This window comes from Poecilia mexicana, unplaced genomic scaffold (genome assembly GCF_051168715.1).
Source record: "Poecilia mexicana isolate PSO_F unplaced genomic scaffold, ASM5116871v1 scaffold_19, whole genome shotgun sequence".
In the NCBI taxonomy this organism is placed as follows: Eukaryota; Metazoa; Chordata; class Actinopteri; order Cyprinodontiformes; family Poeciliidae; genus Poecilia; species Poecilia mexicana.
The window spans coordinates 16301048-16320199 of NW_028263388.1; the positions used below are offsets into that span (position 1 = coordinate 16301048).

General features: G+C 39.8%; 1 protein-coding gene across 1 annotated transcript in view; it reads right to left on the reverse strand.

Moving 5' to 3' along the window:
• adam12a (ADAM metallopeptidase domain 12a) overlaps positions 1-19152 on the reverse strand; it is a 105671-nt gene that overhangs the window by 19937 nt on the left and 66582 nt on the right. Inside the window, exons 6-11 of the mRNA XM_088016329.1 lie at positions 17791-17977; positions 10073-10138; positions 9456-9527; positions 8991-9160; positions 8740-8824; positions 6329-6477 (exon numbers count right to left, since the gene is read on the reverse strand). Coding sequence (XP_087872455.1) covers positions 6329-6477; positions 8740-8824; positions 8991-9160; positions 9456-9527; positions 10073-10138; positions 17791-17977 — 729 coding nt within the window. The remainder of the gene's footprint in view (positions 1-6328; positions 6478-8739; positions 8825-8990; positions 9161-9455; positions 9528-10072; positions 10139-17790; positions 17978-19152) is intronic.

The following is a 19152-nucleotide window of genomic DNA, read 5'->3' on the forward strand; positions in this document are numbered from 1 at the left end:
CAAAGCAAGACCATTTTAATGCATTTAGCTCTGCGATATGTCGAGTTAGTGATCTATTAAGTAAAATTTAAGTCAGTCTGTTGAGTTGGCGACGAGCCTACACCCAGATGCGCTGTGTGCGCAGGTACACGAGTTGCTAAAACCTCCATTTTGAGTCTTTTTGGATGTACAAGAAGGAGGAGACATCTATGTGCTGCTCAATTATAGCAACCCTTTCAAACTTTGTTTTTCTCTGTTGAGTTTTTCACATCAAGTATCGTTTTAAATATGTCATGACTACACCGTGAATGTTCCGACACAACCTCACTCCTGACATGGCTTTGATGTGCCAAGTCGGCTCACATCAACCGCTGACCATCACAGCACCTCCCCCAACCCACGCCTCCCTTCCAGCCCACCCCTCGCTGACTGAAGCCGGCGCTGGGGTGAATGTCAGCTACCCTCAAAGCGCATCTTCAAAAGTTCTGGATTAAAGCGAAAGATCACAGGAGGATTTGTAATTGCTAAATTGGACGGCAATGAGCACATTGCTAACAACAACAATAATGTGTGTTCTCGTTTCCTCTCATCTCCTCTCAGGAAGAACAGCCGTCACAAGGCAAGGCCGCTTCCCTTAGAAACCGCTGTTGTTGATTTCCTCTTTGCCCCGAAAACCAAAGGCAAAACCTGCTAGGTTAGGCTGCAACCCACCCCTGGATTTTTGCTGTAATCATTCAATTTCCATGAACTCACCCCCTCCTCACCTCTCAAAGCTTCAATTACAAGCACATGCAATGTCACTAACATCGTTGCTTTCCCTTCCACCCCCTGTTTTTAGTAGCTCTGAAGTGCTCAAGAAGTTAGCGAACCAGCTGCTGTTTATGAGCAGGAAAAGTAAGGCTGGTGTTTGGAAAGTAGATGACTAACGGCTGAGAAAAGGCAAAGGCAGAGGCGAATGACACTGGATGGCATTTAGCAGCTGTAGACCTAAGGGGCACCAGCACACACTCAGTGCCAGCTAAGACTGGCACATCTGGAACTCTACGGTCGCCGACGACACTCTGGACTACCACCACGATGAGGAATGATGAAGAATGATGTCAGCATTTTTGTTTTATTTTTATTTATTTCTTTTTTACAACGTTGTTCTCAATTATAGATGAGCAGTCGTCACCTTTGCCCGGAGTCTTAAGTGTCTTCTTTGCTCTGTCTGACAGTCTTGCGTTATTTTCCACTTCATCCTGCTCCATCTTTATATAGGGCTAAGATTCTCCTCTAGTCGTCTGCAGTCGTTTTTCAACCTTTAACCTAGAGCTTGTGTTTGACAGTTGGCCTTTAAGCTTCAGAGGAGCAACAGCACAAAGAAATCTCTGTGGATAAGCAGCAACAGAGAGCCAAGGCTTCAATAGATCTGTGCGATGTCTATGATAAGGAATCATTTCCAGTTAATATTACCTGCGTTTGATCTGTCCCACGCTGCGTTAATGCAGGAGACCTAAAGGCTTTCAGAGATCTTGCGGCCCACAGCTAATTTCTAAAGACCTGAACGATATTTTAGATGGAACCTCTGACAAGCCATTTTCTAAAGCTGTAAGGGGAAAATACTAGCTATCCTTTTATTCTCATAAAGTCATAGTTAATTTAAACATACATTTCAGGTTTCAAGTCTACATATTAGCATTTAGCTTTTAGTCATGCATTTAAACTCTTCCATGGTGAATGATTAAACATAAGACTGCTTCGGTGATTTTTGAAAACAACCATTGACTGTTTTTCATGTGTCTATTAAATCTGTATGCATGTCAACACCTCTCAATCAGTTAGAATGTCATAAAAAAGGGATGGATAGTTACGGGCAATGTGGCTTTTTACAAATATGGGAAGACCGTTTACTGTTTTCCAGCAGACAATCACTTACTCCCTCCATAAGGAGGCATCTCTAAAGAATCTGGATCCTCATGCCTTTAAAGAAAAGGCTGAGTGGAAAAATACAAATGAACTGGAGAAGAAAAAGTGCTTCAGTCTAGTATTAAGAGCGTATACTATTCAGTAAATGGACAAACAGTGGTTGGTGAGATTTAAAAATTGAGATAATTATTAAAAAAAACTTTCCTATTTTTGACATGCCATATGGTCTGTACAATTAGGGGGGGAATGTATAAAAAGCAAAACACAAATTTGCATACAGTTATTTACAAACTGTGCACATTTAAAATTAAAGTTTTTTTTAAAAATATAAACTAAGAAGTTTGTTTCTGATTGTAAGTGAGGGAGGACAGTTACTTCCAAGACTAGTGTTGCCAAATATCTGGCCAGAATTATACAGTGCTGTTAATGTGCTAAGTGTGTGTGGTTTCTCTCCAAACTTCCTACAAGACATTTATCCAAACTTCTGTGAACACGCTTAGGCCTGGATGTGCAATTTGGACCTCTGTAAACTTTACAATGGAACTGTATACTCAAAATGTTATCATTAATGGGTTATCAGTTACTCTTTATTATTGTTCATTTCTGCCTAGTTTGTGCAGATATTAATGTGTTTAAAGTCGAAATAATAACAATTAAAGCAAAACTGAAAACTAAAATGTCATCACGTTATGTTAAAATGCAACAAAACCGACATAAAAATATTTTCTTCTTTCTGCCGATGGCGACACTAACAGCACATTTTGTCAGAGGTTAAACTGCCCTTGAAGCCAAGTATAACTGCGACAAACACAAATTTATCAGACAGGACTGTCTGTTTGGATCCAGTAGGTCATTATAAGTAACAATAAAAACTGTGAAAAACTTAATTCATTTTGACCTTATTTTTCTGTACTATGCTTCTGACATTTAAAAAAAAAAACAGCTTGGGTTAATGGAAAATAATACTAAATATTAATATGACTGTGATAAAAAATAAAAATAAAAAGATAAATATTTCATACCTTGCAACTCTATTGCTTCATATCACATTATTTGAGTTTGCAGATCCTTAACTTGGGGGGGTATTGTCTGTTCTTATCAGGCAATCCCATCTATCCAGTGTGTCTTCTTATTAAAGAAGACACAATGAGTCAAAGTAACTGTAAACACGATTCAACGCCTGGAGGAGAAATGAGCCGCTGTAGTGGGAAAAAAAAAGAAAAAGAAAAATGAACAAAGCACGGCGGGAATATGGAGATCCTGTTTTAGTTTTATAAACGAGACACTTTTTTTGTGTGTGTGTGTATACCCTTGCACATATTTGTGTTTCTGTGTCCATGGAGAGGACCATAACGTGTTTGTTGGCTCTCTGTGTGTATGAATATTTCTCAGGCTTTTAGGAGATATCATCTCAAAGGATAAGAACCACAAGTCTGTTTTTGGTTAGAGTTAATGGAGGCGAGCCTTACTGGAAGTATGGAAAGAAGTGGGGAAAGCAACAACTTTATCGCCCACCACCTGACCCTACCAATTCACTCCAAAATCCCACTTCAGTTACAAAAGAAACTAGACTTTGGATCTCATTTCATAGACCACAGAAGGACAGAGGTGGGTAGAGTAGCAAGTAACACTGGAGGAGTTGGAGAGATTCAAAGCTCAGGTTGGAGAATTTGTTGATAGGACATCTATTAGTTGTGCACCCTACAAATACGGCCTCTATGGAGTAGTTGCAAAAAAAAAAAAAAGAAGTAATTGTTGAAATAAAATCATGTGAAGTCCAGTTTGCACTTTGCCACCAGACATGTAGAAGTCGCAGCAAACGGGTAGAAGACAGTGCTCTGGTCAGATGAGGCTGAAACTGACTGTTTAGACAAAGTCCAGATGTAAAACTAAAATAATCTCCGCCGAGACTTGAAATTGATGTTTATGAACACTCTCCATCCAGTCTTGCTGAGCTTGGGCTATGTTGCAGAATAGTAAAAAAAAAAAAAAAAAAAAAGTACTCTTAAGATGTATAAAACTGGAACATTAACACCCAAAAGACCTGCTCCTACGATGATGAATGCAAACGCACGCCACACTTTTAAGATTTCCACCTTTTCCCTTCCACTTTAAAATTACGTGGTACTTCAATTAATCACATGAAAAGACAAACAAAAATGTGTTAGAGCTTGACAATTAACTTGGCAAAACGTGAAAAACGTCAAAACATTTGCGAGGCGCAGTACGTGCGTTTGAACTCAAGATTACAGAATGATTGAGAACTGACTGCAGAGGAGCCCGTCTCAGAGGCAACACAACACAAGCTGGTTTTGATTTGTGTCGGACGTGAAAACTCAAATGTTGGATATATTTACACTCAAGCAAGTTGGATTTGTTGTGGCGCTCAGATGCGTATTTATATTGTTACTACGGAATAAGTCTTGCTCTGTACCGTGGGAACCTTTAGCATAACGTGACACAGCGAGAAGTTTATCAAACTGTTTATTCCTGCAACTTTGTCTAAGTTTATTTGCGCAGCTGCCTTATTAGATATTGAACTCGGGGCTAGCTGAGGACCTCCTGTGAGCGTTCGCTTTCTTTGTTCTGAACGGATTTAGAAATTCAAGCGGTTAAATACAAATAGAAAGCACAGTTGGTAACTTGAGTGTGTTCAGGTCGGATCATATACAAAAGCAGCGCTGCCTCAGACAAAGTATATGGTTGAACAAGTACACGATGTTTAAGGATACAAGATGAAACAAAATTAAGGTTTTTATTAGTACAACAAAGCCTCGATTTTTCTAAAATTTTGTGAGATATATTAGTGCTAAGTACGACCTGCGATCCAGATCGTTTAAGGGAATAGGGTTATGTTTTCAGACGTGGTTAACTATTTATCTGAAGCTGCAGGGAGATTTTTCAAACATTAATGTTGCATGAATATCAAAGAATAGCTTCACTCTAACTGTCTGTGAAAATCTGAGAACTACTGAACCAGACAGACCAGAGGAACTACTGAAAGACAAAACCATTTTATTTACACTACAGCAAACGTGTTCTTTTCTTCTCTTTTTTTACGCTCTTTGTTTTCCTGCGTTCGACGTGTTGCCATTTTTGGCAATGTCCTCGTCCAGAAACGCCCTCACAGTCAGGGTTACATGTAAATCTGAACACCTCATATTATTGTGCTTCCCTCCAAAGTCTATAATTCAGAATGGTGTTACTGTGTTTTTCGTGGGTCTTGTCCAAATAAAATACGCAGAGACGTTTTCAGTCTGTGGATCCCACACACCAGCAGACGCCAAGGTTTCCACCTAAAGCATCCCCAAGCTTCCACAAAGTCAACTGCAGGATGCTAGACTTTTTGAATGCATGAGTAGTTTGTCTTTCTATGATAGAATGCTATAATATTTTGCTGCAAATGCTGTGCAATCGCTGTCGGCATGCAACTTTGTCTGGGCAGGGAGGTCTATGCAATTATTAAGAACACATGTGAAGGTGACTGCTTTAAGACCGACAGCCTATTTCTATGTTAGACACTCTTATTTTGAGATAAGGAAATAGTCCATGCATTTCTGTTGCGTGGAAAAAGGTGGTTCATAAGAACTCCTCCTAAGAGTGATTGTAAGTTAAAACAGAACTAAAGAAGCCTCCGTCTAACGAGTTTACCTAGAAGCATGATGATAATTGAGGAAGTCTAAACATTACAGTAACAGATCCGGGACCGGATTATTCCACACCGATTACAAATTCGTCACAGAATAAAATGAGCTATTTTGGTGTGTTTTGCAGAACAGTTCTGCTGTTTTTAAGTAGTCTGGACAACCGTTTGATCATATCTAGCTCAACACCTAAAATATACTGCTCAAAAAAATAAAGGGAACATTTCACTTTAATTTTGTGTGTGGCTCCAAATCCAGGCCTCCATTGGTTAATAAATTTGATTTCCATTGATGATTTTTGTGTGATTTTGTTGTCAGCACATTCAACTTTGTACAGAACAAAGTATTCAATGAGAATATTTCATTCATTCAGATCTAGGATGTGTTATTTGAGTGTTCCCTTTATTTTTTTGAGCAGTGTATTTAGACTGATCACTTCTGAGCTGGATAGAGCTAAGCTCTTATAGAGATTATTTGACATACAAAAGTCAAAATGCTCTTCTGGCATTAAGACCATATTAGAATTAAAAAAAAATAAATAAATGTTGCAGCTGTTGAATTTGCACAAAACTCAACTTTGTTTGTTTGCTACTCAACAGACATTAAGTTACGAAAGGAGTGCATGTGTAATGATATTTAGCTAAGCTCACAATCTGGAGCTTTTGAGAAAGAACTGCATTGCTGAATTATTTAAACTTCATGAAGTGATGATAAACTTCTCGTGCTTTCGGAGAATATGGAACCAACCATCTGGTGGATTTAATTGTAACGTTGCAGAGGGAAATAATGCGTCTTACCCAGTGGAAGGAGTCATAATGCATCCGCCACGATCCACTGTCACTCTGCATCCGCATCCCCTCTCTGGTGTGTCGTGATTCATCCCGAAGTTGTGTCCAAGTTCATGGGCCAGAGTGACCGCAGCACCCAGAGGATTGTCCGAATGATCCTAAAAATTGATTAAAGAACTTTAACTTTTTTTTTTTTCTCCACCAATTTTTATTTATTTTTGCAAGAGTCTGACCTCTTTTTAAACCTCGGGGGCTAATTCAATAATTAAATTTGTTCAAGATTGCAGTATCGAAGCAGAGACAATACTTGATTTTGATAACATAATAAAAAATCCAATCCAAACTCAATTGTTCCTCCCTATAGGATTTGCTGAAGAAATAACTCGAGGCAAGTACAGTTTAAAGGATATTGTCCAAATTAAGCAACCAGATCTGTGTTTAGCAGAGCATTTCTGCTATATTGTGCTGCTGAAAAAAGAAAAAGAAGCGGATGTAGGCAGACTGTGTGCTGTCACGTTCAGCTCGCTCAACATATTCTGACAGAGACAGCTGTGCTGGTAGATGTTAGCAAATAAACGTTTCCTATGAGAAAAAATTGCAACTGAAGAGATAAAAAAAAAAAAAAAAGACAAAAACACTGAAAACCACAGATATAGCGTCAGTACATTTTTCCATTTATTCATATTACAACCACAAACTTTAATTTTTTTTTTTTTTTCTTTTTGGCAGATTTTGTACGACCTACCCACACAAACTACTGCATAATCATTAAGTAGAAGGAAAAGAATAAATGCTATTTTGCTAAAGAATAGAAATCTGCATTTATATTTATACAAATGCCACTAAATAAAATCCAAAGTAGCTTTTAAAGTTACCTAGTTATTAAAGGTATAAAGGTAAAGGTGATTTTATTTACAAAGCGCATTTTCAGCAACAAGGCAACACAAAGGACTTTACAGGACTTAAAAGGAAATACAAACAAAATAACAAACCAAAGGAAAGAGCAAAAGGAGAAAAAGAATCTAATGCTGATCTAAACTAAAGTATGCCAACTACATGCTCCTATCCAGAGCTGTTAGTTAAGTATTAGTAAGTATCATATGATATCTTTGTGGTGTTAGCATTGAAAAAACCTTTAAGAAGAAGCATTTTTTCTTTTTCCAAAGCGTTGCAACTCTCTGCTAAACTGGAATTTAAAGCCGTCGAAGTTACGGAAGACGAAAATACACAGCTTGCTGAAGGTTTCCTGCAAGGTGTGTAAAACATGAACACATGAAAGAGGCCGGATGAATAATGCAGGTGTGGGAGCTATCGGCTCTTCATGAAGGCAGAGCTGTGTGTCAGAGCACCTTGCCTCTGGAAGCTTCTGACACCGTGCATTATTTAGCAGTGCTGCGCGAGTCGAGCTCAGACCGACGAGCCGCTCTGCTGGGGGCTTTTGAAAGGAACTAAAATCAACTGTCAGCACTACAATACAACTGGGCAGCCTGGACTAATGAAATGACAGAACAAAACACAAAAAAAAACAACAACCCTCGACTCGGCTTCCTGGAAAAAAAGAGAACAACACCACACGCACAACAAATGAAGCTGCAGAACTCAGAGGAGCACATTACGAAGTAAGGCTGAGACACATTTCACCACACCAATTAAATCAACGGAACAATTACAAGTCAGCACGTGAAGATTCCAGATGTAAAAGAAGGGCTGGTTCAGATTTAACTGCCAAAAAGAATGGTAATGAGATTTCCAGCTAATGTGGAGAAAATGAGTTTAAAAGTAGCCTATTCTGTAGATAAAGGGACACAACTCGAGAGAACTAGGCAGTGATTTTGTCCCAACAAGCGAGTCAGCAGTTAATCCCTTTTGTCTGGAACCTGAACGTACAGTTTTATTTTAATGACCAAGACCCAACTTTACCATCTGGGAGGATAAAGGTGGGGACAGGCCATTAACCGGCCGTCCAGCCTCATGAACCCCAGGCAGAGACACTGAGGGTAAAATAACAGCATGATTTGTGCTAATGCAGCATGACTCGAGCACGCCGCATAGAATTGCAGAATTGTAATGGCTCATCATTTACGTCCTATATACCCCCCTGTGTTTTCATTCAGGGTGCGCACGCTGCAGCCCCAGTTCACTCCGTTATTGCGCCTCGTTAAAAAGTCAAATATTTCCCAAATAATCGATTTGTGCAGATTTATCACCGACACCAAGCGTCATCTCCCTTTGGAAATCGTCGTTAAAAACGCACGATGGTAACATTTTCCCCCACAACAAGAGCATTGACACGACAACAGATAAGATGCAGAATTGTTCCCTCAAATAATACAGATGAGACAGGGGACCACAAACAAGGCAAATGTCATAGATCAGGAAACGGAAGGTGGATAATAAAATGTTTAGCGGTACATACATACCATGACAATTCCTCCCGACTGCTCTGCCGTGCACATGCTCATGATGGGCGCCATGCCGATAGTAGTGCCCTGGAAATACACCCCACTGAAACAGAGAGAAGAGAATGCCTACATGACAAATCAAAGCCTTTCAAAACAGGGCGATCAGCACCACTGCAATCGTAAAACGACCCTTTACTTTTATTCTAGGCTTTAAATTACCAAAGATACGGAACGATGGAAAAATCCCGGTTTGCTCCTTCACACACTACCTGATCAGCTGGGCGTTGTCATGAGGCTTCTGAGGCAGCAGTTTGACCTTCCTCCAGTCCAGAAACTCGTGCAGAGTGGTGAAGGGGTCCTGCGTAATGGGACACTTGTCCACGTCACTCCATACCTCCAGTCCAACCAGTGCAACTCGGATATTCAAAGCTCTGTAGAACTGACAGTTCAGAGAGAGGACCAGGTTACAGACCCGTACTCTGCCTCAGATCTTTCAGTCGCTCTCAATTCTTCATAAATTGTAGAATATGCAGTGTAAGCAACCAATCTGCCCAGTTTCACCGAATTGAAACTGAACAAGTTACTGCAATGTTAACATTAAAAGCTTTTACATTCATTTGAATTACAATCCACTCGGCCTCGGCTCACGGGTCAGACACTCTGAACTCAACTTGACGCGATTTCTGATAAATCACATTTCAACGTTGCACTCGCTCGTTTCCGTCGATTGTTACCTTGTCCACGTAATTGGCGATCTCAGCCAGCCGCTGTTTGACCTTGTCGATGTCTTTGCCTTGTTTCTGAAACTGGACAACAAAGGCAGACGGAATAAAATGGGGAGAAAAGATGGCAGAACATTTCGCCGCCGAGCGCTACGCGTCTCTGCCCTGGCATTTGAATTCAGCTCCATCTTCTGCAGCACTCGTCACCGTAGCTCCTAAAGGAGCTCTTGTTAGCTCTGCTCACAAAATAAAGATAACCTTAGCAACCTCCTTTTATGTACAGCATTTATTCTGATGCTCCGAATCACGCGATGTTGACCTATAAGTCTTGTGTAAATGGGGAACGCTTTCCTCTCTTTGAGATGCTAAGTCAAGGATTTAGGCTTATTCAGAGAGCACATCAGGCCTTCATTTGTGAGTCAAGCAGTCCTGTGATGTATGCAGGAGGATGTGGAGGGACCCGGAGAAGGAAACGGATGAGTCAGTGACACATCAGAGGTGACAGCGAGGCCGTGCCAGGGCTGTGTCGCCCTACGCCTCTCGTGGGAAGCGGCAGCTTAGCATATGACCTCAGAGATCGTTTCCTGTGGGATAGAGACAAAGGTGAGGAGTGTGTGACCTCTTCTTACCTCTCTGTTGTCAGCTACAATGATGAGCTCCACGTATTTGGTCGTCGTCTGGAGGTGCCGTTTATGCTGAAAGAGCAAATGGAAAACGAGTGGGCGGGTTTTTCGAAGCAACGAGACGGCAGCAGAGAGGAGTACAATTATGTGTCGACCGCAGTGGGTATAAAAGTATACACACAGCTGGGTAAAGAGCTGGGTTTGTGTGATCCATTAAAATGAGGCTTTGAAAGATCATTTGAAGATCTGTAATCTTGTCAGGTACTATTGGGAGTCTGTCAGCTTCCCAAGATGAGCTTTCTTTCAAATGTCTATGAAAAAGTACACGGATAAGCGAGTTTTCCACCAATATTTCGGAATAATGTTCTACAGGAGAATCCTTCAACAGATAAATTCACAAATATGAAACCGTGATTAGGCGGACGCCAACCGTGCTCACTCATGTAAGATTTTTTTCCCCCCTTTCTCTTTAAATTGGAAGTTTCAATCCTATCAATTCTAAAAAGAGACTGAGTTAAATATATATTTTTTTCTTATGGTTAATCATCAAGCTTATTTTTGGCGTATTTTCTGTCATAAAAAGGCATCCGACGTCTAACCAAAGCAAAAATATCAACAGTGTTCTTACAGATAAAAATTACAAAAATATATGCAATACAGACAATTATTTTATTTTTACTTTTTTACAAGTTCTGACTGTTAATTATGATGAAATTAAAACAGGTAGTGTCGTATGCCTTGTGGATACGTTGTTGCTGGAATTGATTTTGACCCATCATGACATCACTTTATTATGTAAAGCAAATCTGACAGGACACTGCAAGACAATCTGACCCACTGTTTTTTCTGGTGTAAAGAATTATTTCATAAAATGTACATTAACCTTTTTCTTTTCTTTTTTTTATCTCCATAAAGTTTCGAGCCATTTCTGCATCTCTGCAGGTTTCGCTAAAGGGTTTTCAAACTTCCACACAGAACAGCAGCTCACTGCCTCAGGTCACTATATGGGTAATACCAAAGTAGAAAAAGTAAAAAGCACACAGTGACCTCTTCTATATCACTGCTCTACAACTCAACACTAAACACAGCCTAAATGAGAATCGGGACAAAGCCATCAGTTATCCATTACTGTGTAACCCAGTAAGAACTGCTAAGGTCACTCCATCCTCTGATAACACAGTACAGGAACTAGCTTATTAACTAATAAATCACTTCAGACAATGCTGGCTGCACTGTTAGCACAAATTGTGACTCTTACAGCCCCTTTTTTTTTTTTCCCTTTTCAAATTCCAAAGACAGTACGAGATTCCCAGCAAATGATGTTTGTTACAACAAAAGTACATGCAGTAGAGTTTCAATATGAAGCGTTTCAAATATCATCAAGTTTTCTTTTCCATTTTTTGTTTTCTCCTTTTGGTGTGTTCTGTGCAGGTAACAAGACAGCTCCCACCCAAGCAGAATATCTATAGTCTGGTCTTGCCGTGCTGGGTCCAAGCTCACTATTGGTGCAGTCGTTTTTTTTTGTTTTTTTTTTTGCTATCTCAAACACGCATGAGCTTGTTTTTTTTCTTCTCGCACACTTGCAGATTCCATACTATGTTGCTGGCTAAGGGTTCTGTTTTCCTGTTGTGGCACTCTGTCAACCCAAGCTTCTGTGTCCTTTCTGGCATGGCAGCTCTTTGCTCTTATCTGCCTCCTCCATAGATAAGCCAGGATGGGCAAGTATGCTCTGAAAGCACACCAAGGCGATAACCAAGAGTCTAGTGGGAAATTGGGGAAGAGACACACACATGAACATTGTGATAAAAGGAAATAAAAATTTTTTAAAAAGTCGTGAATTTAAAGTATACGTTTGATAACACTTTTCACTTTGTACGTTGTTACCTACAGCCTCTTGCTAAATTATTTTGTATCCTTTGACATGGTGCAACCTCAAAATTCAAGGTATTTTATGGGGAACCCCAAGTAGGATTATTGGAAGGACAGGATACCTATTTTTTCAAATATTTCATTAAAAAAATTTGAATAGTGTGGCATGCATTTGTATCCACTTTTTGAATTTACATGTACAGTAAATAGAGATTGTTTTTTTGTTGGGTTTTTTTTTTTTTTATAAAGAATTTTCATGTAACTTTTTCCCTTTCGATCCGGAGGAGCAGTGCCATTCACATCTGGACAAACAAGCAGCAGAAGACCAAACACACTAGTCTGACTCTTGGGTCAGAAATGTGTCTCCACAAAACATGCATTACTCTCCATGGTAACCAACAGAGAGTCAACACTGGCACAGCATGAATCACCCTTTCCAACTGGTGCTACATGTATGCCACAGTATCAGGGATCAAGGTTTCGCAGCAGACACGCAGCTTTCTCCAGCCAGACTTTTTTTCCTTACTTGCTATATGTCTTCATGAAGTTGTCACAAACAATAATATTAATAATAACATCCTTCTGATTGACTGGTGATGACTAGGGGTGCACCAATTGCAGTTTTCTGGGCGATCGCAGATTACCAGTCTTTAAAAAAGCCTGACCTGCCAACTCCGATTTTGGCCGATACCAAATTTTTTTTGTCTGAAATGTTGCTAAATACAGCAAGGAAGTCGCTGAGTTGGTAACAGATGGGTGACTATTAACTGCAAACATGCAGACATGACCTGGTGGGCCAGTGTGTCGGTCAAACTTCTCTCACGGTATAGTAGAAGAGGACAGTGGTTGATTTTTAGACTTTTCCTGAGGCAGATAAGATCAGGGGATAAGATGGGCTTCGCATGCAAGTATTGGCCAATCACCAATCCAAATATCAAGGAAATCTGAGCCAATAAATCGGTGCAGTCTCGTGCACAGATTTATCCAGGGTGTACCAAGCCCCTCGCCTACTGATCGCTGGAGATAGGCACCAGCTCCCCCCTTCTGACTCTGCAAGGATATAGACAATGGACGGATAACAATAAGAATAATTTATCCTATTATCTGAGGGGTAAAAATTAGCATGAGAAAGCGGCTCAGATTCAAAATCCTTGAATAAGATTTCACCTCTCAACAAGGGGTACATTTCTTTTCTTAGAATGATTGCTCCACAATTCTCACTTATATATTATTGTCTTGCTTAACCACAGAATTGTCAGGTTTTTTTTTGACATCTTGGGCAGATGAGATTTTCAGCTTGCCACAACAGAGATCCCCATGAAGTTGTGCTACTGAAGTGCAGGGCCTGTCAGCGAGGCATCATATCTCTGAACCCTTCCCGAGTCTATCTGATTCCGCAGGAACACTCCAGAAACCCACCCGCTTATCTTAACACCCTTAAGCAGAACACACTGCATCCTCTGAACACAGCAGCTCACACATCAGTCTCCTCATGCAACCTGTACATGTCAGCTCACATGCCTGCCAGCGAGAGCAACAAACTACTTAAAGCTCCGACCTTTTAGTGCATCTTCTCTTTTCTACACCCACACCTTTATTTCACTTTTTTCTTTAGGTCATTGCTTATGTCTTTAATTTAGAAAAATAATTTGTTTTCCCTTTTTAATTATTTTTTTTTAATCCCACCATAATCTAAAACATTCTATTATTTTTAACATTCAAACAGCCAAAAACAAACAATTAAACTAAAAAAAACCTCTTTATGCAGGAGAATCAAACCAGATTCTTCACAAGGACATAAATCATCCATGTGAGCCATGTTTCCTGCTCTTTTGTTCCTATTCCCACTCTGTCTCTGCGAGGCACCCTTTATGCTGTTGTCAAGATCTGTTCTCTCACGCTTAAATTTTGCAGCCCTCTTACGACAAAAGACAATACATGCAGCGAGAGCCAGCAGTATAATCATCAGCAGAATTCAAGCTGCACAATAAACAATAGAAAAGTCCCCAACGTTGATATAATATTGGGAAAGCAGATGATCTATTAGCTCATACTTAGAAAATTAGACCATATCTCACACTGACAGCAATGTATGCTTAATAAAATAACAGCTAAAATAAAACTCCCCTTTAAATCATGTTTTTTTTTTGTTTTTGTTTTTTTTAATCTATCAGAAATATAATGCCTTGCCAAAACATTAATTACCCTTACATTTTTGGCACATTTCAGCGTGTTAAAACCATAAACTAAACATATTTTCAATTAAAAAAGTAGTGCATATTATTATACAGTATTCAGCCCTCTTTACTCTGAAAGGAGCTGCAGAGATCCACGTCTCGGCTGGGGGCACCTCGAGAACAAGAACAACTATGCCCCATTGCACTAGCTCCATATTTAACACCGTCATCCTCAACAGACAGGCTGGTAAAGCTCCACAACCTCCCTCTGCCACTGGATCCTGGATTTCCTGGTATCAGGCAGATACCAGACTGTGAGAATTGGTACCAGGGCATCAGACACAAAAACAGTCTGGGATCCACCAAGGCTGCGTACCGAGTCCTCTTCTTTTCCTACCCTTCACCTACGACTCATCCAGTTCAACACCTGGATGAGCACAAATTGTAATTACTGATGGTCAGGAGGCAGCATACAGGGAGGAGGTGACTCGGTTCTCTTCCCGGCTCCTTTGAAAACGCTCTCTCTCTAAGTGCAGAAAAGATGGAAAAAAGATGATAATCGATTCAAGAAAAAGCAGGACCTGGTACAGTCCTCTAAGCTTTGTGGGGGAGCTAGTTGGAGTAGGGGGAAAACCTTCAAATCCCGCTGCACTTACATCAGTGACGATCTCACCTGGTCCCACAGCACACAGCATGTCACCAGGAAGACTCAACAAAGACTTCTCTTCTTGAGGAAACAGAGGAAATTTGGACTGTCACCCAAACTGCTCGCAAAGTATTTTACAGGTCTACAGTGGAGAGCATCCTGGCAAATTCTGTCATAGTGTGGCTTGGGAACGGCTCCGTTCAGGACGGGAAAGCTCTCCAGCGTGTCGTTAAAACTGCACAATTCATCTGTGGAACTTCTCTGCCCTCACTGCAGGACATCTACATCGCCAGGGTCATAAAGAGAGCTAAAAACATCATCAGAGACCAAACTCACCCACAGCACTCCTGATTCTCAATCTTGCCTTCTGGCAGACATTACAGAAGTGTGAAAGGAAGGACTAACAGACGGGGGGGAAACCAAAAAAAACAAAACAAAAAAACAACAGTTTTTAACCTCAGGCTATCAAGCTTTTAAACTCCATGTGATTTAAAGTGTTTTGTAGTTTTTAATGCTTTTATTTTTTATTTATATGACATTTTAAACGGTTCAATGGAGCTCGTATAAATTTCATTGCCCCGTTTCTTCTTTGCATATGACAAAAAAGTTACTTTCGTTTCTATTTCTTATAACGTTTTCCGCAAGTCATGAGTGGGAGACGGCAAACTCTGGTATCATCTAACCAGGTGTTGATGGATGGAGCTAAATACAGGGCAATCCTTAAAAAAATTATAATTAATTTAGAGGCTGAAAAGACTTGAGAGTGGGATAAAGGTTCCCTTTTCAGCAGGCCAAAGGTACTAAGCATATTTTTAGTGATCATATCTAATGGTTTGCATTCCGATAAAAGAATAAAACTGTATACTCTACATGTCCAGGTGTTATTGCAGCAAAGGCCAGTTATACAAAGTACTGGCAAACATATGCTGCACTTTTCAGATTTTATTAGCAAAGAAATGGACAAAAAAGTATCCGTCACAATTATGTGCAAAAGTTAAATGAGTCATATGACACTGCCAAGACATTGTATGCTTGCTTCACCTCCCCAGAAGTCCTTGAGCCTTTGTTGAATCTCTATCATCTCTTGTCGCCGTTTGTAGTGATCTGATAAACCTGGGATGTTTCACCACATTCACTTTTCTTTAAAACTAAGATAAGGAATCAGTGGACTCTGCATTTTCCACTTATCGGGATTCATCATTTCCAAAGACACATTCCCTCTGAGGTCAGAGATTTCATAGAGCCATAGCCGCTATGATTTATAGCCATGTTTACAGGGGTGGTGTAGGGTTGAGCGTAGGGAGTGCAAATTAGGTGAGACATATATATACATATTTTACATGACCAGCCCTGTTGGAGCCTTTGGTCTAGTCTCATTTTAAGAACAAATTGTGCCGTTTACAGCAAGACTCCATGCATTCTACAATACCAATGGATGAATTAGATAGAGTAATTACTAATAATTCAGCTAGCAGCCTTTAAAACATATAGCAGCCCACTTACCTATATGTACATTGCAAAAGATAATTTTTCAAAAGGATTAGGAGGTGATGTTATTCAAATATGGTAAAGACCAAAAAGCCTAATGTGATCATGTGTAGGAAAAACATAAGAAACGGCGCTGAGCACTCATTGGCTAAGCAAATAAAATGGAATATAGAAACCTTGTTTTCATAGTGTTAAAGCTCTTACTGAGCAATGCAGTGCAGTACAATAATTTGTGAAAATGGTAGATAGTGTCAATATAGCTGCAAGCAGTAAAGAGGACCTAGCACTTCAGAGGACAATTTCCACCGTGGCAACTTGATTGGATCCTGTTAAAAGCATGACTACAAGCACCGGGAGGATTAAGTTGTTTTTTTTTGTTTTGTTTTGTTTTTTAACACAAACTTTAAAGGGTTCAGGCTAATTTACTTTGGAAACAAAATATAAACCCTATTCATCAATGAACAGCATTAAAATACAAATAATATTTAAACCAAATATCCAACTGTTGTAAGGCTTCATCTACAATTCATATGGTTTTAGCAATGTACAATAAACATGGCAACAATAGAGTCATAGTTTGGTTGAAAACGTACCGGCATTATTCCACCTTGAAAATATAGAGAGATTGACTCTCAATAGTATCCCACCAGGTCCAGTGACAAAAGAAAGAAAATTAAAAAGCACACAGTTGCCTCATTAGAAGACTCCATATGGCTAAGAGAAATATTTTATAACACTTTCCTGAAACAAATGTTTCTTCGTTTAACGTTTAAAGTCTGTTTTTTGAGTTATAAACATGATCATTGTGGATGTTTGTGTTTTTTTTAACTGAATTACAGGGGGAAAGGGATTCATGTGTTTGTTGTGCTGACCTGCTATCAGAGAGCACATGGTCTTTTCACTGAAAACTCTCAGTCCACTTTAAGATCTGTTTCTAAAACTACATCATTTAAATAGAGATATAATGCATTTAGCAGAACACCTGCACACAGTTATGTTTACTTATACAAATGACAGGCAGCACATTGCATTGGGCTCCAAAGGACTCCCGAGAAGAACTCACGAATGTAATCAACCGATAAAAAAAAAAAATTAAATAAATTCTGAAAAATGATTCTTGAAGTTGTAGCTGGCCTCTCGCCCGGAACATTAGCTGGAGATAGGCACCAGCACCCCTCCCGACCCCACTAAGGGACAAGGGTGTAAATAAAATGGATGGATGGATGGATGAAGTTGTAGCTGTTTTAATTGACAGATATTGGATTTGTAACTGGCTCCACTCTGACACTAGCTTAACTCTCCTGTAAAAATGTTCCACTTTATGCTTCCTTAATCCGAGACGACTGACTTCTCTCTGTTGCAGGTGAGAGAGATTGCTGATGACAGCTCCACAACTAAAAAGCAAAATGTCCTTTTAATGGGTCCATGTTCCTGGTGTCAACCAGAAGTTAGAAAGCTTAGGTCAGAACCACATCTGTCCCACACTCTGACATCATTGTACTCTGCATTGTAGTTTATAAGGAAAGAAGAAAAAATGTCCTTACTCTTGTGCTGAATGCCTTGAATGGACTGCTGTCTGTATGCAGAACATGGTGGGAAATGTTAAAACCATGACCACAGGTGCCAGGAACAGAGCTTAGGTGTTCCGCTGAGTAGATCCAGTGAATCCCATCAGAGCAGTTAGCACACGGTTCCAGCATGTAGGATCTGCCTCCGAGATATATGAAGCCTCTGCAAAAAAAAAAAAAAAAAAGATAAAAATAGTTGGAAAAGTAATATTTCACAGAAAACATTTAAACTGAAGATGAAGTACCTTTATGATTCAGAGTTAAATCCTGGTAAAACACAATAATTACTCATTACAACGACCTCTTGTTCAACTTCTTATTACAATCCATTTTTTGCGAATATATTTTCTTTTATCAGCTCTACTAGATTAGTGATAAGACCCAAGGCGCCACTTTTTATGAGTTCTTTAATCTCATGCTCTGGGACTAACATAAAGATAGAAACTTTAGAAACAATAGAAAGAACTTTCGAAATATCTTTCATCAGACAATAAAGGAGGCTTCGCTTCTTAAGAAATTGACTTGGTTCTGTTCCTCCTTTTAAACTCCTATTACTTGGGATTTCCAGTCTCATGTAAACTGTAGCCTAGTGGCAATATCGATAAAATGGAAGGAGAACGCTATGGACCGACGCTCTTGTGGTTGCCTAGAGATGGACACTACGCAGCCACGGTGAGCTGCTATCAACCGCGTCAACCACGATGACGAAGGCCTCAATATATGGGTTGTGCTTTGCGCCTATGCCACCACAGCACCCCATCTGGATCACTTTTTAAAAACAAAAAACACTGCCATAAATATTGTCTATAGCTGCAGCGGCCATCCCACCCCATGAAAGTAGGGTGGTGGGCGTCCCTTATTTTGATTTCTGAAAGGTGGCAACCCTAACGCCAAGGGATCATGAGATAAACCTGCAAATATGAACAGTTGAGAACCTGAGCATGTCCTTACACCAGGATGGTGAATGAGGTGAAAAAAGACATCTGGAGGGCGCTATAGAGTCAACAATAAATGTAACTGAGGAATTTTATTTTAAATATGCCTGATTTTTCTACATCAAACAGTTCCTATAAACCTTTCATAATGAATCCAGTACTTACTGTTTCTACATTTTATTAGATTTCCTTAAGGATAGATGCAACCGTTGAAGTATACGAATACACGAATTTCGCAATGTTCAGGGAAGTTGTAATTTGTTGTCACCCCACCTAACTATGATGCTCCAAAATAAATAAAGTTCAACCATTTTAAGTTTGTTTTTTGTTTTAAATAAACATCACCCTGGAGCAGACAAACACCAACTTGCAGGAGAGAACCACCGATGTTGGGCTGAGAGTC